General features: G+C 34.2%; 3 protein-coding genes across 3 annotated transcripts; 2 read left to right on the top strand and 1 right to left on the bottom strand.

Annotated features, from left to right (window-relative positions):
• Positions 1–1,234: 1,234 nt before the first annotated feature.
• On the top strand, positions 1,235–3,383 carry LOC134282964 (uncharacterized). The gene is made up of 3 exons (XM_062765388.1): positions 1,235–1,526; positions 1,909–2,065; positions 2,311–3,383. The coding sequence occupies exons 1-3, from the start codon at positions 1,235–1,237 to the stop codon at positions 3,287–3,289; spliced, it is 1,428 nt and encodes a 475-aa protein (XP_062621372.1). The 3' UTR covers positions 3,290–3,383.
• A 1,287-nt stretch (positions 3,384–4,670) lies between these two features.
• Positions 4,671–8,334, bottom strand: LOC134282970 (uncharacterized). The gene is made up of 7 exons (XM_062765401.1): positions 7,618–8,334; positions 6,833–7,300; positions 6,059–6,246; positions 5,541–5,832; positions 5,216–5,342; positions 4,879–5,009; positions 4,671–4,742 (listed from the first exon to the last, which is right to left on the bottom strand). Exons 2-7 carry the CDS (start codon positions 7,235–7,237, stop codon positions 4,671–4,673), a joined length of 1,215 nt encoding a protein of 404 aa, XP_062621385.1. The 5' UTR covers positions 7,238–7,300; positions 7,618–8,334.
• A 6,163-nt stretch (positions 8,335–14,497) lies between these two features.
• Positions 14,498–23,612, top strand: LOC134282965 (uncharacterized; the record flags this gene model as incomplete). Its single annotated transcript, XM_062765390.1, has 3 exons — positions 14,498–14,710; positions 22,336–22,571; positions 23,489–23,612. Coding segments are annotated over exons 1-3 (550 nt in total), but the record flags the coding sequence as incomplete, so codon positions are not given.
• Positions 23,613–24,114: the final 502 nt, after the last annotated feature.

The raw sequence follows: 24,114 nt of genomic DNA, 5'->3' as shown, positions 1-24,114 counted from the left end.
CCCACTTTGGTGGTGTACTTCCAATGTATGGCAGCTTGTCATGATTCCCAATTTTAAACTCGCCAAGGGCATCAAATTGGTTGACTGTATGTTGTTTAACGGCCCAATCGAGAATTTTTGATTCATATGGAAACGCCACCACTTCCTTGTAGATAGATGCAAATTTTGTCCTATACTCGGCGCAATTGAGCAGGGAGGGATCATTTTCTTGCCAGCATCTACTGCGACACGGGACATCGGTTTATACGGTCTCATCCGAAAGACCGGACTCTACGTCCCTCAGTGGGATTTGAACCCGCGATGTAAAGAACAACTCCTCTAGATACAACTCTCCAACCACTGCGCCACGCGGGCGACTCATCTTGATTGCAAAAGCTTATCTTAATTTTGAACACTATCCATCTTTTATTTTTGCTTTGGTGCTGTCGGTCGGTCACCGTTAGTTTCTGTTCATTTTCTTTGCAGAGGTTGCACATATTGAAATGAAATTTGGTATGCAGAATAAGAATCGTAAGAAAAGTAGGTTAAATTAAGTTCAGTTTTTGGTACGATCTGGCCATTTTGGACAAAGGAATGCCCCTTGGACTTAAAATAATTCGAAATAAGAACTATATGCGGTATATTGCATATGTTTGCCCCCACAAAAGTCAAATTTTGAAAACTTCCTGAAATATGCTGAATTCAATAAATTGTACGAGAAATATAAGTTAACAGAAAATATTATAGTTCCAGAGCAGTGTATTCACAATTTCTGTTTTTATGACGTCACAAACTAGTCCGATTTTATATCCTTTTTCAGAAAGAGGACAAAATGGACAAAATTTCAACAATCTGATTAAAATCAGATCCTTTGATCCGCTCCCGTAGATCGCTACACAAAAGGATCTGAAGTAACTCCATGGAGGGTCACGTCCGAACGACCTTTATATTACGAATATTTATGAGAAATATTAGCCAATCAGAATATTCTGCACAAAACATGTCGGCTAATCAGCCGGTACCGCGTCAATTTGATACCCCTTTGCTTTCGCCCACAAAGTACTTACCACGCCGTGATTGTATTATTGAGTGTATTTGTTATCATTTATCGTAATATTTTTATGAATGGTTATTTTCTTTGATAATCGTGAATAAAAAGGAATAAAAAGCATATAAAAGACACAAAACATATACATAAATTCTATGTTTTTCAAACGATTTGATTTGGTAACGATTTGAATAGATGCAAAGAATAATGGCTGACCTCAAAGTTGCCGTGAAAAACTGTTTGAAGTATTTTAATGTAGTCACGATTAAACCAGAACAACAGAGAATATTAGATGCTATCCTCACATACAAGGACTGCATGGCAGTTCTTCCTACGGGGTTTGGAAAGTCGCTTCCGTACCAGTTACTTATTCCAGTCAAAAAAGAATTGGGACAAAACGACGGAAAGAAAGTAATCATTTGCTCGCCTCTGATAGCCTTGATGAAAGATCAATGTGAACGTTTGAGTCAAATTTCCGGCGTAAGAGCGGTTTATTTAGGTGAGAGTTAATATATTATTGCCAAATTTCTATTCCATGTAAATTGTCACATTTGTGTAGTGAGTGTACTCGAAATCAAATATTAAAATTTTTGATCAATAATATGAATTATAATAATATTAAACAAACAAACCGTTATTGTGTCTAGCTTAAATATACCATAACAAATGAATATACATGAAACAAGCGCCTGTGGTAAAAATGTGTAAATTAATGCATATTTTTATCTGTACTGGTAATGGAACTGGTATATTTTTTATTTTAGCAAGTTGTCTCGATATAATGCCAGTTGTTATAATTGTGTCCATAAAACATTTGCATTTGCATCATGTATTTATTAAGTTTGGGCATTGCTTAAAGCCAATGTGTACATTTTTTACAGGAGGTGGTTGTAGGGATCCGGCTGTTGAACGGGGCGAATTTGACTACCTTTTCGCTGCCCCAGAGATGCTAGTTGGAGATCAGCACTGGAGATCAGTTTGTCAAAAGTTTCAAGTTTCCACTATAGTTATCGATGAATTTCACACTATAGCTACATGGTAAGCATACATAATTTCCATCTTTCATATATTGATATATTCTTCTTCAATACATACATATTGTATTTAATCAGAGTAAAAATAATTTTTAAAAGAACTGGAACAGCAGATAATTAATTTCTTGATTTCTGGAATAAATGCAGTTTTGTTAAGGTTTATAAAAAGCAAGAAACAAACTTTATCCTACCCTTATACATGAACATGTACAAGGTGAATGCTATGTAACAGTATGTTTTCAATTTTAGGGGAGAAGATGAAGGAGGAAAAAAAGCTTTTAGGAAATGGTTTTCCTACATAGGGGAAATGCGTTCCTTGTACCCTGAGGCAAGTGTCCTTGCTCTAAGCGCCACATGTACTCAGAAAATCAGTTCACGTGTAAAGAAAATCCTGAATTTTTCTACGAACATAATCGAAATATGTGTTTCTCCAAACAAAGAAAACATAAAAATTGTGGTTCAAAAGATACCAAATTCTATTGAAATGGCATTAGGCTGGATAATAGAAGGTTTGCATGATGGAACATTTCCAAGAACTTTGATTTACTGCATGTCAATTAAAGATTCCTCTAACATTTACATGTACATTAAAAATGAACTACCTGAATGCACCTGCATTGATATGTTTCACTCAGAAACTGATGATAAAAAAAAATCAAAGATAATGGAAGCGCTTAAAGATCCATCTAGTGAATTAAAAATTGTGGTGGCTACGAGTGCCTTGGGCATGGGAGTTGACCTTGTAGGATTTTACAATGTCATTTTGTATGGATGCCCCAAATCTATTGTAGACCTTGTTCAAGAAATAGGCCGTGTCGGGCGTGATGGACAGTGTTCAACAGCATTACTCTTACATAATTCTTATCACATGATTGGTGTTGAGAAAGAAGTGAAAGAAGTCTATAAAGCTGGTAAAAGTACCAGTAACACAACCAATACAATAAACTACTCCTGTAGACGTGTTGCAATGCTGGCACCATTTCATAAAGCAACAGAATTGTCGCAGCTAAAAGAAGTGGAACCAGTTCATTCCTGTTGTGATTTGTGTTACAGCATATGTCAATGTGTATCATGTTCTCAAACACGCATTGAAAAATTGTTTCACTTTACTTTAGATGACTTGTCTGCGGAGGAGGAAGAGGAGGAGACTGACGAATACACTGAATCATATGAGAGTTCTGACAATGAAGACATTGATAATTTGCTTTTAGACATTAACCTGGATTGATTTGTCTCAATGCAATAAAAACTGTTGTTTGCCAATTAAGAAGTGAGTCAGCACATCTTCAAATAATGGCAAAATGTTTGTTTTACCTGTTAATTAAAAAGTTTGGATTTGTCTCGTATAATTGACTGTTTGTTGCAAAAAATTCAAATCCATTCACATAAAATTTTATTGTTTTGTGTTGTTTTTAAAGTGTATTGGTACTCATTATTGATGTTCTGAGCATCAAACATTGACAAAATATGTAACAACTTTAATAAAAAAAAAATTCCAACATTTACATCTTTTTATTTCCAAGTCTGTGATATGCATACAAAGGTTTATGTTTGAAAATCAGTGTTCCTAAATGCTGGAAGCATTTGTCAAACAAGTCTTTCCCTGTAGAGGTCAAGGATTTACATTTTAATTTTCTACCATTTACATGTTTAATAGCTTTCATTTCTGCAAGTTCAACGGCAATTTTCTTCACATCTTCCAAATAAGAGGGCAGATGATGAAACCCTTTTCGTTGTGTCACGTCACAAATTGAGTCATGATGTTTCACAAAGTTCACAACCATTGGGAACTCCTTAGAGTGGTACAAAATACTGTCTTTGGTCTGGAAACCTGAGCAGGCAATTTTACTGTCGCGGTTTAAGAGTTCTACATACTCATCTAACGCCATATTATTGTTGACTCCTCCATGTAAATTTATGAACCTATTTGCTGTCAGTCGCACTCGTTGGTCAGCTGATAGAATGCCCTCTGTTAATGCAATCAAATGGATTGAACCGATAGCATATTTGGTTTTGTTAGTTAAATTGTACACAGGTAGTTCATATTTAGCAGATCGAACACTCCTGTTTCCATCAGCCATATCCACAGCACTATCCAAGTTTTTGTGCAACAAAGTTAATTTGAACAACACATTGCAATAGCTTTCAACATCATCACTTTCACTTCCTCTCGATGTTTTTGGTTTGACCACTGGTGGGACATTCGCATTATGTTTGGTTTCTTCATGTACTTTTAGTGAACCTACATAGGCATATGATCGTTCACAAAAGTGGCATTGTACACGACCATCATTTACATTGGAAATCCAATAGTTTTCTGGATGATTAGGATCATTGAGAATTTCTCTTAATGTTTCCATCAAATCATCACATTCATTGAAGAAGTGTTTTCTCAGTATATTCTCACAAATTTCATTTATCCAAGCGATTTTTTCATCATCCGATTTGTCACAGAAATTTTCATGGAGGGGTATTACGTCATCAAAGTTGACAACGTCAAATTCATCCAGAAACATCACGCAACAAAGAGCATCCAGAACAGTATAATATAAGTATTTATGCGCCCTGTATGAATCACGCACTTTGCCTTTAACATTTCTAGCATTCAACTAGTTTCTAAAGTAGAACATTGTGCCTGGGTCACTTGCAGAATCTGTGCTGTAGGTCAACTTTGCGATGGCCTAAAATAAAAAAATTATCATTAATTAACAGTTACTTATTACCGGTAATCTTTATGCGTTTATATAAAGCATACTTTTTTTGGATGTTTTGTTTTTAATTTTTACTTTGGGATATTTTTCCCCCCCAAAAAAATACCTCTAAAAAATTCATCAGCCTATGAAAGTCCTCAATCTTAGAAATAAAGCCTTCAAGCCTTCCTGCTGGGGATTCTGCATTCAGCATCGCTTGTTGGGCTGATTGAATTCTTTCATCCGTCAGTCTATCACCTGTAAATTGCAAGTATAGCAGTACAGAGTATTAAAAAATCATAACTATGTCCATGATGTCACAAACTTAACAGGTTGGGTTTCCCCTGTTGTAAAACATTTGAAAATAAAGTTTTACTCGGATTTGTGTATTTGTTTAATTTCTATATATTTTCTGACCACTGAGCTGAGATATATTTTTGGATAATGGATATATTTATGCTTACCACCAAAAAAAACTGGTTCGTGAATTTCATCATTCTTGAATGGAACATACTTGTGTTGAAATTCTCCTAACATCTTAATCACTTCTGCAGTTTTATTCTCATTGCAGTCTGTAAGGCCCAGAGGATACTGTGTAACAAATAAATCTTTAGTAAGAAAAGTCAGTGCATTAAATACTTTCTTTAAGATCTAGCGGGTAGGTGTGTAACACATTCATGAACTGTATTTTTTTTTCCTTGATAAAATTTTCAAACATTAAACATTTGATGAATGAAATAATTAAAATTTGATCATAAATGACTTGAGTACAATAAAATCTTTGCTAACCTGTTTTGTTTTTTCTCCAGCTTGGTCACTAAATTCATGATGAAGATGCTTTGGGTAAATTTTTCCAAATATATCTCTCATCTGTGGTACATTGCTGATTACAGATGATGCAACAATGAACACTAATTCATCCATGAGCAACTTTTGCTCCTCAACAGATGGTACAAAGCGATTGGCATCAATATCACTGTTTGCATCCATATTTGGCACATCATAAGGCACTGGCACAACCCTATCCACTACTGCAATGGTGTTGAACAAATGTAGTGACGTTGTTGTCTGCTGGGATGTTCTGCGAAAAATTGTGATTGAAATATATTTAGGGAAAATGAAAAGTGTTTACAAAACAATAGAATACAGCACCGTGGCATCATCCAATATAGTTCAATTGAAAATGTTTTTATGCATTCATGCAGAATATAACTTGTGAGGAACAATCACACGTAGTCATTTTATTTTGGTACTTGTAACCAATATGAAACTTATAAAAATCTAATACACATGTATTCTTTATTTACCTGAATGATGGAAGTATATTTTTGTCCCAGTTATCACCAACCAACTGGTATTTGATGCGCCCACCATTTTCCCAATCTGTACGTAACTTTATCACTGCTTCGTCTAAGCTATCTTTCCATGACGACAGCTTCTTATGGACAGAACTTGAAGAAACACACAGTCCAATTTTGGCAAGTCTATCGATATCCTGTGAATACAAACATACTATAGCTTTAGGAAACAGTTGGCAGAGGTAAAAAAATTAAAATGAACTGTAGAAATTTCAAGTCAAGAGAAATATATTATTACTTATTAGGTTTATTACTGACTGTCTACAGAAATTTGTCGGGTCGATTAAACCTAGTAAGTGTTTTGTTTTGTCGAGGACCTAAAATTGTGGAGCATTTGTGTAAACAATCAGTTCAAATGACGTTGCGTCCGCCATGTTGCCGTCCGCCATGTTGCCGTCCAAAATTTTACGCTGCTGTCCACAGAAATTTGTACTGCAATCACGTGAAGCATTATATCCAATGACGTTGCGACATTTTAGTCCGAGGCAAAACAAATATATATATATATATATATATATATATATATATATATATATATATATATATATATATATATACATTTTCTGTTACAATATCATACATATATAGTATATGATATATTTGCAAAATTACAGTTCATTTTAACATGTTTAATAGAAAGATGTACAAGTATAAACTGTTAACACTGTTTAAATTAAATAGATGTTAAATTTAACAAATAATCAAAGCATACAAATTTAATACCCTAAGCGTACATCCTCCATGAACAAGGACAAAAGCTATGCTGTAGTGAAGTCCTGACATTTCCATACTACGCCCATGGAGACCTGATGCAACAGTGTGAAGGATGTTCATGTATTTCTTCTCTCCAATTACTGTAGGAATATCACTCACAATTGAACTTACAACTCTTAATAAATTTGGGGCTCGGATTTCCAGTTCTTTATAAAATTTGTCCCATGCGAAGGACATAAGACTCTCCTGATCTTTCATTTGTAAGAGAGAATTTGAGTTCTGTTTACATAGTTCTCTGGATTCTTCCGATACAACTTTTGCTGCAGCATTTACAACTACTCTGGGATTTTCCTTTACCAATAAACAGAGGACTGTCTGTTCCACATTTTCTGACCTGCAAATGGCCTTGCACATTGACTGGTGAAGCTCATTTCTCACAAGATGAGTCCTCTTTCCACTTGGATATGAAAGAGTGATCTGATATAAAGATAAATCATAATATTAATAAATATCAATTACTGGCATTTAATGGAATGCTATTGGTATTTATTTTTCAATTATTATTTATTTCCTTCATTGAGATGCAATATAAATATAAAGTACTACATACTTCAGTAATTTCTGCACAAATTTGAATTACAACTTTTTACATTAGCATTTAAAAAATCTATTAAAAGAAATAGCAAAAAGAACATGTATTTTCAATATCTCATATTCCATATATAATCCATAACTCAATATTTACCTTTTAAAACAATATGCAGTTAAATGATCAAAGTTTTAAATCTATTTACCCAAGTTTTCTTTCATGTTTGAATGGTCATTTATCACATTTATCAACTGCTAGACTTCTTGTCAGCAGTAAAATGAAACTGTAAAAAAAAACTGTAAGAAGAAAAAAAGGAAAATAAGAAAAGAGAATCAAAACATCAATTTGTGATCTCAGGGTTTGTCACTAAATGTATAAACTACATGGGACTATCTTGGGATAGTTTACTTGCCAAATGCACACATATTTTTAATAATGAAAGTAACATAAAAAATACTGATAAATTAATAAAATTTCAGGGGGAGGGGGGCAAATTTGTTCTTATTTTCAAATAAAAATGTCAGTGAGAAACCCTGATTTATTAATAATTTAAAAAAGAAAAACATAAAAAAAAAAAAAAAACTACCAAAGCAAAAGGTCAATGAGTCCATTATTTTCACTGTGTTATGCTGATATACATGCAGGTAATAAAGCTATGTTGGTAGCTTTAATTTTATGTATCCTATTAAAATTAGGGTGTGGCCAACACTGCTAAAACAAAGGTTTGTTTATAAAATTAAATTGATTTTTGCACATTCCTAATCCATTGGTAGAAGTTACAAATGATAAATTCAGTATATTTTATTTCATTAATTCAATTGGCATTTGAAATAGGTTGATCTATTAATGAACTCGTGACCTAAAGCAATGTAATGAATGGTTTAATTTGGTTAATGATTGATTGATCATTATTTGGATATAATTCAACAAACACACTTACCTCTACTTCTCCACTAAGGACAGCTGGGGTACTTGTGCTAGGTAATGCTAATGACCTTCTAACCGGTTTTTTGATAACTGGATTGGCAACTGGCTGCATACATGTATTGCTTATGTCAGAAAATGGCAATATTTTTACAGGTTCTACATAATTTATAGGTACAAGAAGACCAACATTTCTCTTTGCTGGGTCTTGCGAAACACCAGGGCTTCTGAGCATTCGTTTGGAAACGACTGTTCGCGATTGCATTAGTACAGTTTCTTGAATTTTTCTCACTGATTGTATAAGTCTACCTTTCAGATCGGTTGCTTCTTTTTCTAATTTATAAAGTTTTTCAACTGATCGGTAACATTTCTGGCAAATGCCTGTATCGGGGTTGACAGCATGTATGTCGAAGGATAGCACATTTTTAATGAACTCCTTTCTTTCTTTGGTTAGTTTCAACTTCTTATCGAAAAACTTTGTAGTAACATTTTTTCCATTGGTGTCTATATACGTCTGTACAAAGGAAAAACCACACAGAACGCATATATTATCCAAACTACACGTTTTAACAGGTGTCCGAGCTGCATTCATGGGCGCAGCCATTTTGTTTTTCGCAATGTATTGTGGGATATAAAACACACCCGACGAGCTATGTCAGACGCTATTTGATTGGCTAGTTAAAAGGTCGTTCGGACGTGACCCTCTATGGAGTTACTTCAGATCCTTTTGTGTAGCGATCTACGGGAGCGGATCAAAGGATCTGATTTTAATCAGATTGAAATTTCAACAATTTAAGCTTTAGAATTTATAGAGCGCATGTGTGTTCAGGAACAATATTGACATATTTCATTGATATTATCATTCTACACATTATATCAAAATATTAATCCTGAACACACATGCGCTCGGTGACTTTTATTTAAAATATCGACGAAATATGTACATTTTTCTGCAAAATTCATAAAAAACTGAAATTTACGTCATATTTGTGACGTCATTACGTACATATGACGTCATTACTTATGAAATTATTCAATGCTTTGAAGTCAGCATATACTCCCCTGTTAAGGACTTAATTAAATATTACTCCATCAAAGTTTGATTTTGGGGGGCAAATGTTGGTTAATACCGCATATAGTTCTTTCCGTTCATTTTCTTATAGAGGTCGCACATATTGAAATGAAATGTGATATGCAGATTTATCATTAATATTCAGAATATGTAGATCAACTCCAGTTTATGTTTCGGTCAAGTTATGTCCCTCGGACTTCGAACAATGTGCAATAGTGGTTTTCCGTTCATATCAGTGGAATTTTTTGTCATCTGAGTAATTGTCATCCTTGAGTTAAAAATAAGGTAAAAAAGAAAATGAAATGTACTGCAACACTAATTCATATTTTATGCGATCGGATCGATAGATCGGGAGCGCATCTTGTTTTGTCCAAACTGTATGTTTGTCTGTCGTCAAATTTAACCTTCGCCATAATTTTTTTAGCATGAGACAGTGAGAGAGACTTTATATTTAATATGCATACTTTACTAATTAAGCTCTTTCAAATGACACCAAGGTCAATGACCTTGTGACCTTGACCAACATGTATAAGCCTTAAAAGCTCTTTTGAACTTTCGCCATAACTTTTGAACCATAAGAGATGGAGCCTTCATTTTTGGTACGCTTACTCCATTGATGAAGTTCTTGCAAATGACACCATGGTCAACGACATTGTGACCTTGACTGTGATCTATATGCAAAAATAGCTTTTTCGAACTTTTTCTTTGGTCACCGCGAATGTAGTGTTTCACAAAAACATCTTTAATCATTTTTCTTAGGGGAGGGGGTCCAATTTTAACAGAATGCGTAAAATTTACGGGGTTGGTTCATAACATGCAAACGTAATTTGGCAGATTCCCTTTTTACGTATTAGAAACATCTCACGTATGCTTTTAAGTTTCAGTAATTATCTACCTAGGTATATCTCACAGGTAGTTGATAGACTGTCTCAAGGTACGCACAATAATATGACAATATACAAATTGAAAGGTAGAACAGACCGTAGCGTGTGTAATGAAGCTTCTCGACTTGAAGTTTATTTTGCAGAATTGAGTATTGTCAAGTCGTACACCAAGATTCTTGGTCTTGGTTTGAAGGTTGTAAAACGCGATTATTAAAGAAATATTTGACCAATTAATTTAAAAATGAATAGGGTTCGTCCTTTCACAATGTCACGTAAGTATGTTGAAGCTGAGAATTGATAGTCCAAAGATTCTCTTCAAACGTTGCCTACAATCTGCCACGGACACGCACTTACATGTGTAGCTATGCTATTTTCCCTCCGCAACTAATTACGTGAGGATATAATTAACGCAAAGCTCTGTGCAGTAAAATACCAAAAGCTCTGAGAAAAATATTATGCATTAAAATTTTGTCGGATTTGGTTATTGACAAAATGATGCCTGTGGTACAAATTAATCTTAACCGCAGTCGAATCACCAAACATATGAACTATTTTCAAAGTAACAACAAAATTCGATCCATCAATAATTTTATTTCATCTACAAACGTCAATTAATATGCCAAGTACAATTCTTAAACACACATTTTTTCTAAATTAGATGTTTTGCCGAGAGCCTAATTTGGCCCGGTTTTTGAATATATCTAAACATGTACTTAGAACATTGGAGAAACTTTGTGATTTTTTAAAAAGGCATATGTGCAATTAATGTCGGAAAAGGACACAGGTACACGTAGATCCGAAGAAAATATTACATCTGCAGTTTTTGAATTTTTTTTTTATTTTCATAGTAAACCAAATGTTGATAATATTGGTAAACTCTCCTGGTGTGTACTTATAAAAAAGATGTCCAGGTAAAATCTACTTCCGTAAGAAGACTAAACATTCCAAAACTCCAGGGGGTAATAGCATTAAATAAAAAGTCAAAATCAGAATTTTTACATTTTGTTAACATTAACAAACGCCGTCGAGCCCAAAACAAACCAAAAAAAAAAAAAACAAAAACAAAAACAAAACAAAACAACAACAAAGTTGCAACCATAGCGCAGTGGATAGAGCGTTTGCTTTGCGGTTTAAGCAGTTCCCATCAATAAAAAAACTATAATTAACGATGCTGAGTCTAATTATTTCTGCCTAAGGGATTTTGATAATTTTTTGAAAATTAATTTTTACTGTTATATTTATTGTTTTAAAATTAAAAAAATCGATTGTTCTCCATCCCGATTTCTTAGGGGGCCACCTCAAAAGTTGTCAAATTTTACTATTGGACCCTATAAGAATTAGTTGGAAAAGCGCCAAATTATCACATTTTACCATATTTTTTGTATTTCTGCCCTAGACATTTCTTTTTCATTCAAGTCCATGAAAGTTATTGTTAAAAGTTAACAAATTGTAAATTTCTAAAAAGTTCACCATCTAGGTTGGTCTAGGAATTAATTACCAAGTTTATTTTTTTTCAAAGTCAGTACCTCTACAATTGCCATATTACCGTATAAATACATATCAGTGCAGATGAATTATTGGCGCATATGATTTTTTCGGTAAAAAAATTAGCAATGTTTAGATTGCTAGAATGTTTCTTAAGATGTTGTCATCAGTTTTTAGTATAATATTCATGGACGTTTTGAACATACAAGCGAATCATGCGTCATTCTCATTCTTCAGCGTCATGCATTGCTTAGAAAATCCAACCAGAAGTCTCTGTCGAGACTGTAGCTCTACTGGTTTGTACTTATAACAAAGGATGAGAAAAGAAGCCATTGCCATTAGACCAAAACTGTAGAAGGAGTAGCGTTTTAAAGGAATTTCACAGACATTTCTATATTTAGTAACAATGGCAACACTGTTCAACGAAATAAAAAACGGATGCATTATTTTATGTATCTTAATGTAGTCTACTGGTGTGCCAAGTTATATTGAAATTAGACCAAAACTGTAGGAGGAGTAGCGTTTTAAAGGAATTTCACAGAAATTCTATTTTTAGTAACCATGGCAACACCGTTCATCGAAATCAAAAACCGATGCACTATTTTATGTATCTAAGTGTAGTCTGTGTGCCAAGTAATACTGAAATCAGACCAAAACTGTAGAAGAAGTAGCGTTTTAAAGTAATTTCACAGAAAATTCTATTTTTAGTAACCATGGCAACACCGTTCTTCGAAATCTAAATCCGGTGCATAACTTCATATATCTTAGTGCAGTCTACTTGTGTGCCAAGTAATACTGAAATCAGACCAAAACTGTAGGAGGAGTAGCATTTAAATGGAATTTCACAGAAAATTCTATTTTTAGTAACCATGCCAACACCGCTCATCGAAATAAAAAACCGAAGCACTATCTTATGTATCTTAGTGTAGTCTACTTGTGTGCCAAGTAATACTGAAATCAGACCAAAACTGTAGAAGAAGTAGCGTTTTAAAGTAATTTCACAGACATTTCTATATTTAGTAACAATGGCAACACTGTTCAACGAAATCAAAAACGGATGCATTATTTTATGTATCTTAGTGTAGTCTACTTGTGTGCCCAGTAATACTGAAATCAGATCAAAACTGTAGGAGGAGTAGCGTTTTAAAGGAATTTCACAGAAAATTCTATTTTTAGTAACCATGACAACACCGCTCATCGAAATAAAAAACCGAAGCACTATCTTATGTATCTTAGTGTAGTCTACTTGTGTGCCAAGTAATACTGAAATCAGACCAAAACTGTAGAAGAAGTAGCGTTTTAAAGTAATTTCACAGAAAATTCTATTTTTAGTAACCATGGCAACATCGTTCATCGAAATCAAAAACCGATGCATTATTTTATGTATCTTAGTGTAGTCTACTTGAGTGCCCAGTAATATTGAAATCAGATCAAAACTGTAGGAGGAGTAGCGTTTTAAAGGAATTTCACAGAAAATTCTATTTTTAGTAACCATGGCAACACCATTCATCGAAATCAAAAATCAATGCACTATTTTATGTATCTTAGTGTAGTCTACTTGTGTGCCAAGTTATATTAAAATCAGACCAAAACTGTAGGAGGAGTAGGGTTTTGAAAAATTGTTTACAGACAGACAGACAGATGGACGGACGACGGACACCTTACTATCGCATAAGCTCTTCTGGTCTCTGACCAGTAGAGCTAAAAATGGTGACGTCGATAGAGCCATTTCAGCGTTTTTCCTAATTATTCACATTCCTAATCACATTTTCAGACCAGTAGGGGTTAATACAGATAATGTTATTTTTGTATAAAAAAAAAATTTGGGAAAAGTGTACTGTCGCACAAATGACTGCATTAATAAAAAAGCTGAGCAAAGTCGTGCACACTCGAATTAGACCCGGTCTCTTAAATAAATGCTCTGATTCTCTAGTAAGAAGGCCCCAAGATCTGTGGTTCTAAAGTGAACGTTTAATGTGAAAACATGGAATAAAGAATTTTCAGATAAAAAGCCCAGTTGTTTGATGTCGGGCAGGAAGGATGTATTTGGAGATTGTTTGAACCTGTTTTAGTTGATTGATTTGCATGACTGTCAAGTTCAATTGTTTTATCATCTGCCCTTGGAGTTCTGAAGGATATTTTTGTGACAACTAATGTTACGGCAGTATTCATTCCTTGAAAAAAAATGTTATGCAATATAACTTACTGTGATAGCTATCTAAAATGTTTGGCTTTTTTTGGCCATGACCTATGCACATGTTAACAATTCCTATTCCCATAAAGTGCAAAGTGTTCTATTATTTTATATAGTTCATAATGGTTTTCATATATAAGGACTGATTTATTTCATGCAGAAACTTCCTGGACGAGACTGGATATCCAGAGTATTTTATATGTCGTCTCTTCAATAGCTGAATAGAAAAAATACATTAGATTTAATGATTTTTCTTGTAATCAATGTAAAGTTTGTGCCTAAGATGAAATACTCCTTAGGGACTCTATATAATTAATCATTTTATGATCTTGCAAACGATCCCTCGTTAGCATGGCTTAGCAGAAACAGAAAATTACAGATGTAGTCCGTTTAAGTCTCTTCTAATGTCTAATTTTATTCTTTGAAACCCATTTCCTTGACAGATGAGCGAGTCTCAATTATGTTATCGATCATCAAAGTATGATTCTCTATTATATAAGTAGAATATAATTATCAGACTAACAAAGTTACTAACAGAGAGCGGTCGAGATGAGTGTAAACTGTACCTGCATCAACAAGACCAGGGAGAGTGTTGGTGCAATCTTCATCAATGCATGGACGGGAGTATCGAGTCTAGTGGCTGTGATCTGGTTGTCCTGCTCTATGTTCAAACAAAAGCAATTTTCGCAACCGAAATTTCTTTCCTTAGCAGTGTGTCTTTGTGATTTGTTGTACGCTGGTGAGTACTTAAGATTAAATTTATGTGTGTGTGTGTTATGACACAGGTCGATTCATTTTGTATGACTGAGTAGAAAATGTATGCCACAACAATACCTACAATGTTGAAATAATATCTGATATATAAAGTGCTCATTTTAGTATACGATTTCGGTAGAAAAAACATTTAATTTAATTACACATCATTAATGAATTGTTTATTCGAATCATGATTGAAGTGAAATAAAAGAGTAAGTTGTGTTTACTGATTAAAAATATTTTTTTTGCTAAACCTTTCCGTTTATGTCCGACCTCGATCTCGTTGCCTATTTGCATCTGAAAGCATTCATTTTAATTCTATTATTTATACATTTATTCATTACCTTACGTAGCTCGGTCGTTAGAGCGCTCGCTCCGTGATCGGGAGGTCGTGAGTTTGAATCTCGGCAACTGAAGTGAATTTGTGGGTCATTCGTGTGACACCTTAAAAATCGTGCTCCCGTGTCACGACAGACGTTGACACAATCAAGGTTCCTAATAATAGCTCAAAGACCTTGATTGCCGAGCAAAGGTCATAATTTGAAGCCCTTCAAAGGTATATGGTGACGTTTGTACATGAGTGAAAAATTCTTGAATGGGATGTTCAACAACATACAATCAATCAATTATTACCTGTACATGTATGAGACACGCAAAATGCTGTTGTTTTATTCTTGCTGAAATCTGGTAAGAATGTGTTACGCAATTCTTCTGGACCTTGGCTCTGGAGATTTTTACTTTGGATTGTTCATTTTCCTTCCTGCTCAATGACCGTCAATGTCCGATGTCAAGCTTTGTGTTGGTGTGGGCAATTGCTGGCTAATAGTGTTTTCTCAAGTTTTATGTGTGGAAGGAGCATATTCTGGCTTGAAGAAACACCAATGATTAGAAAGAGGAAAAGAATGCCGTTTTCAATCGTATAGAAATTACCTTATTAGCTTCCACCTGTGAGAAGAACAGAATACAGTTTTATTATTTAGCTGAAAATTGTTAGTGCTTTCTTTACCTATTAATTTACTAAAACATTATACAAATTCAATGTTGTGTCCAGAGAACTATAGTGCAAATGTACACAGGACGTCAACTTCTTGTTGCAATAAAATGTTTCTTTTTTTATCATTTTTTTTCACCAAGTCAACATTAAATTATTTTAAACTTATTTGGAAGCTGAATCAGAACTTTTACCGTGAACGTTTTCCACCCTTAAATTTTGATTTTCTGTCTTTCTTATCATACCTTGTTCGTCGTCCGTCCGTCGGTAAACTTTTCATTTTTTATTTCTTCAAGAACTTCTCAAGAAGCCAATTTTAACCACACTTGTTTCAAAGCATCTTTAGGTAAAGGGGAGTTTAAATTGAAATAATCTTAACCCCCCCCTTCCCAATCAAATGGTCGTCTCTTATTAACAGTTTATACACTATTTTTTTTTAGTTTACATATTTTAAAAGTAATTTTAAGTCCGTCGGATGGGACGTAAAATGGTGCCCCGTGTCAAGGAAAACAACCCCCTTGGCACGAAAAAAATCGTTTCTCTGGAGTTCGAAAAAGAGTAGGCTCATTGGGGGCCGCCAGAGAAACCAAAATTTTTCAAGAACCGATTATTTAAACTGATAGTCCGCCGAAACATAGCTGAAAAATTGCCGACCCGGCGTTATAAAGTATAAATCAATCAATCTATATTATTGCCAAATACATTATATCCCCTGGAATGAAAATGAGTGTACTATTAAATCTATCTAAACAAGTGTGTTTTATAAAAAAAAAAAAGAAAGAAGTGAAAATACATGTAGGTACTCGAGCGGCGAACGAAAATCGAAACCGAGTATCTCGATCAAACATGAATCATTTCCGGTGACTGATGTTTCGTGTCATTTATTTTTGGCGTAATTATAACATAAAAACAAATTTCTCTATTTTTACAGACGCCTAAGGGTCATGAAGAGAGGCGCAGTAGTAGGCTTATAGCTTTACAAGTTACTTATTGATCAATTAATTTCAGCAAATAACAATTTTTTTATATATTGCAAATGTCTTGACTTGTGTATGGCCGCACATTTTATAGTTTTTTATCCAGCTTAAAAATTAACCTCAAATAAATAAAAAAAAAACATATGATGAAAGTTACGCAATTTTGTAAAAATTAACATGCACATTTGTAGCATTAATTAATTAATGTTTGTCCTCTCCAATAATCAAGACTCCAAGAAACAAATTAGAGGGTCAAGTAATCTAGACGGTCATCAAGTTTATTAAAATTCATCGTCAGCCCAATTAAAACAATCAAACAATCTAAAATGTCATCAGGTTTATTAAAATTCACAGTGAGGCCAATTTTAAAAATTCCGGTTTATTTTCGGAATCAACAAAGGTTGTATTCTTTTTTGATGGTTGGACCGATAAATTAAATCAACAATGACTGTTGGAAAAGAAACTGCACTCTACCCTATATCGAAAGTTTAATTTTGACGTCTTTAAACTAAATTCTGAGAAAAATCTTTCACGGAAAATACTTGAACATAGACTGAATATATCCTGTCTCGTCTCGTCAACAGTTGGAAGTCTCCACAGGTTTTGCCTCATTTTAAAATTTTTGACTGCGATTTGACCTAATACTTTAAAAGGTATTAACATTATACATTACTGTATAATATACAGAAATTAAGCAAAATGAAACAATAAAAATTGATGCAAAATTAAATTTAATAGGATAAAATTTACACTTATAGTCAGTTGAACTAGCATATAAAAAATCAGTCAACATTGCATCCGATATTGATTAATAAACACAAATTAGAGAAGATTTGCACTTTAAATCTCTTGTGGTTATATTTCATATCAAATCTTACTGTTAATCATCTCGTTTGTTATCTGTGAAAATTCATATAAGCAGTAGTTAAAGAAACTAAATGAGTGAATGTAAATTAGAAACTGAGCGAATCCGTCCGTTTAAGTAAAAAATGAATTTAGTTTATTAGGTCACCTGAGTCACTCAGGTGACCTATTGCTATCCGTTTTCATCCGTCGTCGTCCGTCGTGTATCGTGTGTCATGTGTTAACATTTGAACCTTTTCAGCTTCTCTGAAACCACTGAACCAATTTCAACCAAATTTGGTATACAGCATCTATGGGTGAAGGGGAACAAAAATTGAATTTTATGGTCCCCGTCCCCCTGGGGCCTGAGGGGTGGGGCCACAACCACTAAAATTAATGAAATCTTTAAAAATCTTCTTCTTTACTCCTGGACATCAAGCAAACTGTTTGCATGATTGTAATGAGCATTGAGTCCTCTACCAAAATTGTGAAATTCATGGCCCCAGGGTCTGGAATTCTAGTGCTAGGGTGGGGCTTTATAGATTATATAGTGAAAATGCATTGTAGCTTTAAAAATCTTCTTCTCTGCTCCTGGGTATTAAATAAAGTAACTAAGTACATAGTTATGATGAGAAAGAATGCTTCTTCCAAAATTGTGAATTTCTTGGCCCCAGGGTCAGGGGTTTTGGTGTTAGGGCGGGGCTCTTTGGTTATATATTGAAAATGCATTGAATCTCTGAAAGTCTTCTTCTCTGCTCTGGGGTATTAAATAAACTACCTAAGTACATATTTATGATGAGCAAGAGTGCCTCTTTCATATTTGTGAATTTCATGGCCCCAGGGTCAGGAGTTTTGGTGTTAGGGCGGGGCTCTATTGGTTATATAGTGAACATGCATTGAATCTCTGAAAATCGTCTTCTCTGCTCTGGGTCAATAAATAAACTAAGTACATAGTTATGATGAGCAAGAGTTCCTCTTTCAAATTTGTGAATTTCATGGCCCCAGGGTCAGGGGTTCTTGTGTTAGGGTGAAGCTCTATTGATTATATAGTGAAAATGCATTGATTAATCTCTGAAAATCTCCTTCTATGCTCTGGGGTATTAAATAAACTAACTAAGTACATAGTTATGATGAGCAAGAGTGCCTCTTTCAAATTTGTGAATTTCATGGCCCCAGGGTCAGGGATTCTGGTGTTATGGCGGGGCTCTACATATTGATTATATAGCGAAAATGCATTGATTAATCTCTGAAAATCTTCTCTGCTCTGGGGTATTAAATAAAGTAACTAAGTACATAGTTATGATGAGCAAGAGTGCCTCTTCCATATTTGTTAATTTCTTGGCCCCATGGTGAGGGGTTCTAGTGCTAAGGAGGGGCTATATAGATTATATAGTGAAAATGCATTATTTTTTTTCAAAAATTTTCTCCTCTGATCCTGGGTATTAAATAAACTAACTAAGTACATAGTTATAATGAGCAAGAGTGCCTCTTCCAATTATGTGAATTTCATGGCCCCTATGTCAGGGGTTTTGCTATCAGGTGTAAGGGGACTGGGGGGCTCTTTTGATTATATAGTGAAAATACATTAATTCTTTGAAAATCTTTAGAATTCTTGCTCCTGGGTATTATGTCAATAATCTAAGTATATATATATTTATGATGAGGAAAGGTGCATCCGGCAAAATGGTTAATTTCATGCCCCCTGGGTCAGGGATATCGTGGGGGGGGGGGTACATAGTCTGAAAATAAATTAATGCTTTGAAATCTGCTCACTAGTTTTAATCAACCATATTTGATGAAATAACATTTATGATAAAATTTTCAAAATTTTGAAATATGTTGCCCCAGGGTCAGTGGTTCCTTTGGCATGGGGTGGGGTGCACAACTGGTTTAGAATGAAATTGCATTTTTTCTTAGTTACTCTGATCTACCTATGGGTGTTAAGTGACTATCTAGTAAGCATTGCTAAGTGTATAATTATGATAAGCATTGGTGCCTCTTTCATAATTGTGAATTTCATGGCCTCTGGTTTAAAACACAAACCAAATTCAATTGTTGGAAAGTTGTTACACGATACTCAGGTGATTATAAGTCCCGTGGGCCTCTTGTTTTCAAAGGAGAAATTTATTATACTAGTCTGCCCAGTTATTTAATATAATGTCTCTATTTCTATGTCTATACACAATTTGATTATACAGATTATAAAACTTTTGTTTTGTATTTAATAAATTATCCCTTTGAAGAATTTACATATTTTGTTTTGGTTTCGGGGTTTTTTAGAAAATATAACTGAATGTAAAGTCCTTTGAATCTTCATTTTAATCCATATTTTAATTTCTGTCGAAAAGCAAGTACACAACCTACCTGCAGAACTGTAGCTGTCCGAAAAAAAAATTGTATTGACAGACCGGACAGCTGCAGTGACACCCATTGAAAAAAAAACTATATTTATTGCGCACAGAAAAAGTGCGCTGTTTCTCTGTTTCTCTCTTCATTTCTCTGTGTTTTTAAAACTTTCGCTTAAAATATTACTTATCGCGTGTTCCTAACATATTTTTTCACTGTTTCCACCACAAAACATAATTTTAATTGTTTTTAATAGCTCTCCTGGCCCTAATATTAAGATCATCGAAAATTTCGCCTATTTATATTGTCATTTTGGTTTGTAAGGTAATTCGGTCCAACGCGCTCGTACAGATGTAAACTACGAGAGTACTGGATAGAGGAGTAAGGAATTTGTTGAACTTAGCTTTTTTTTTTTTGCAATTGAGGTAAGAATTTGGAAGAATTAATCCAGAACCGTGCGCACTTTTTAGTGCGCAAGAAATATAGTGTTTTCAATAGGTGGTACAGTAGCTCTTCGATCTGTCAATAATCTTTTTTTTTTCGGAGAGCTACAGTTCTGCAGCTAGGACACAACCAAGCATGTTTTTCTATCATTTCTGTTACGCCCACGATTAATTCATTGCCCTCACTCACAGTTCTTGAAGCCTTCGCAAACCTTCGTCGACACAAACTAAAATGAATTTCAAAGCAACCGTTCCTTCGCACGCGCTCAATCTATCTGTAGTGGGAACAAATACTAGTAATCAGTAGTTTTACCTTTTAAAAACATAAGAATTCAATTACTAAAAGAGCAAAGCAAAAATTTATTTATCATCATCATTGGTACTTACAGATTGAATGTGTTTATGAAGCACAGATGCCACAGTTTGGCATCATAGCAAAGGTTAAATTTTCTGAAATACAAAATTAATCCAATATGTTGGTACCTAGAGTAAGGCCTTCTTACAACAAATACAATTGTGAAATATGGAAGACCTGGTGCCAACTGTTCAAAAGATATGGCCAAGGTTGAAGTTTTTAAAGGCAGGTCAAGTTGTTGGTTCCTTAAAGAAAGTTCTTGTCACAAGGATTACATATGTGAAGCATAAAGGTCCTAGCCCTTACCGTTGAAAAGTTATGGCCAATGTCAAGTTTTCTGAAAATAAAAGGATCAAACTTCATGGTCAAAAATGTTGGTATCCAATGAAAAGTCTTATCACAAGGATAACATACATATTTGACATATGAAAGCACTAGCTCTTACCTTTGAAAAGTTATGACCAAGGTTGAATTTTTTAAAAAAGTAGGACGGTCAAAGTTGTTTCCATTCAATGGACAGCAATCAGATACAGGAGAAATCGGAAAAGGGGTCAGAGGAAATGCTGTCAATTCAAACCCAACTAAATGAATAAAATAAACGACCGTAAGAAATCAATCAAAGTCGGTGACTTAAAAGACATCGGCATAAACGTGGAAGAGGAATTAATATCAAGCTATATTGGAAATTGTGAAAAGAAGATGCAATCAAATCTTGCAATAAAAACAAGAAAACCAGAAACTAACACTCGAGTATTGCACAGCTTAAAGAAGAAAACCCAAGAGCTTTAAAAGTGCTATATGAAAGAATGAATCTCTCGGTAATGTACATAATGGAGTAGAAGAAAACGAGAAGCTAACTAACATTGCTGCTGCAAAAGCGAACTATATTACCAAACAATACTGTTCCATGTCTTTACAGAGACAAAAGACGAATATTTAATATAAATTACGAAAGAAAGTACCGTAAATCTGGAAATTTTTGCTGTAGATAAATTTTTAGCAAATTTGCGAGTTCATTGCATTCGCAAAAATATTTTTCTTAAAAATAAATTATCAATAAGAAAATCTTAACAAATCAGTGGTCATTCGCAAAATTTTGAAACGTAATTAATCAACAGAATTTTGACCCGAATTCGCAAAATAAAATTGACGTAAAAATTTCCAGATTTACGGTAAGTGTTAATCGTGTCTCGATGTATAGTGACACGTTTGACTTGGTGCTTTTACTTTGGTACATATTGTTGTGATAAAACTATAAATATTCCAACCTGATTCACACTCACATCCGACAGAAAAGATCTGAAAAGGGGATGGATAGTCGCTGATGATCTTAAAAATTAATATCCAGACTCAGCGAGGACCCAAAAAATCACCGCGGTGTGGTATTTTAATGGTGCTGTATACAGACAATGTGGAAAACGTAGAATATATATCCCTAAATTTTCGATTACAGGGGTATAAAAAGCATTAGGAAGCAAATCATTCTTCATTAACACATACTTTATACAGGAGACCTTTATGTAGGAGTCCTTTAGAATTATCTTAGATGCATCCGCATCCTTCGAAATTAGTTGAAAACATAATATTAAGGTCAAATATTGATTCCATCCGAATACTCTTTAGCTATTTTTAAAATTCCTTTTCATATTTCAGCAATAAGTAACTCGCAAATGGTTGCAGCATCGTGGTTAGGGTATTGTGTGCTTGGAGGGGATCAAGGCTGCATCATACGTGGATTCTCGAGGAATTCCACCATGGTTGCTACTCATCTGATGGTAGTGTTCATGGCTGTGGAAAGATTTATCGCTCTACGGTTTCCGTTTCGTTATCAACACTTGTTGACACCACGGAAGGTGGTAACGGTAGCCATTAGTCTGTATATTTATTCAGTAAGTATTACATACGTTCTGTACAGACCAATTTAATCAGGATTAAACCATTGAAAAGAGACATCACTGAACGATATTTGTCTGATAACCAATTAACTCATGTGAGCAATGAGGTTTATGATATATGCTTCTTATTGTGTCTGGGATTATAGAAAGAAATATTACTTCTCCAATTATGTGATCAAAATGTTCATTTCTATGCCGAACAATAGATATTCTTTTTGATTCGTCATGTTCCCCAGCACTCATATCTTTGGACAGATTCTGTCTCTTTGACGTTTGCTCCTGTAACGTGCCTTTAAGATGTGAATGCTTAGAATATTTTGGTAGATAAGGCGTCTTGTCCATCCTAAACTTCCCTTTATAAATTTTATTAGAAATTTTACACAGGTAGGTACAATAAAATGGCTTACGAAACTGTGAAAGTCTTTAGAGATAGGACGTGGGGTTGATTTGAACTGTGAAATTACCTATTTAAGAATGTCCAGAAAAAATTGTGGATGCCCAATATAACTAACAACTGTCAGTTTTAATATGTCACATCTTTATTATAATGTGATAATTAAAATGGCAGATATGCATCTTCCTTTTCATTTAAAAAGGTCTTGTATGATGTACCGTGAAGTACATGTAAGCAATGTTAAAATACCGTTTTAAACATTATCGGATGTTAATTGTCTTACATATAGATCAAATAGATCATATAGACTCTAGAAATTGAATAGGTTTCATTGCATGAAAAACGTTTTAATATTTCTTTTTAGTTAATGAAAGTCTTTAACTTTCAAGTAGTTGTTCTTGACCATTTTTAGACTGACCTTTGCAAGTACCTGTAGCAATATATAGAAAAGTGTATACGCTGTACCGAATTCAAAAATATTAAGCGAAGTAGTCTTATATAAGTTGTTTTTATTTAGATTGTCCTTGCTACCTTGCCGTTAATGGGCGTAAACAAATATGGGTATGGATTATGGTGCGATTTTTACTGGACCGATACGTCCCCAGCGGGCAGGTTCTTTGTCATTTTCTTCCTCATCCAAGGTAATACATTAACCGTGATCCTATCAGTGAATCCGAGCCTAAGGAAGATAGTAAATACCATCAGATGATTATACTTACATGTATATCTTATTTAAAAAAAAGGCTGATTAAATGCAGCAATTTTAAGGGGCTAATATCAATGGAAATATGGCAAATACCCCTTCTCTAAATTTTATTAAAAGTCAAACTACAAACAAACGCAACATATTCAAATGTATAAGGTTTATGATCAGCTTCGGGATCCAAGGGTTTCCGTCTGATACCCTTAGTGTTTACATATGAAGCTTCTTTCTCTCCAAAATTAAATTGATTTGGAGTCATAAAATGAACATGTACACAAGCTTTGATTAAAGCTGACATGAACTCTGAAATACTGAACCTTTTCATCTTTGTACGACTTGTTTTATCCCCGTTCGCCTTTATCCGCCATATTTGTCTACTTATCCGCCATTTTAGTTCATTTTTTATTGTCTCTCAGAACTGCTATATATAGCGTGAGAGC

The sequence above is a fragment of the Saccostrea cucullata genome, unplaced genomic scaffold, assembly GCF_032062105.1.
Source record: "Saccostrea cucullata isolate Sc308-1 unplaced genomic scaffold, CSIRO_AGI_Scuc_v1 ctg1856, whole genome shotgun sequence".
In the NCBI taxonomy this organism is placed as follows: Eukaryota; Metazoa; Mollusca; class Bivalvia; order Ostreida; family Ostreidae; genus Saccostrea; species Saccostrea cuccullata.
This window is presented reverse-complemented; position numbering and strand designations above follow the sequence as displayed.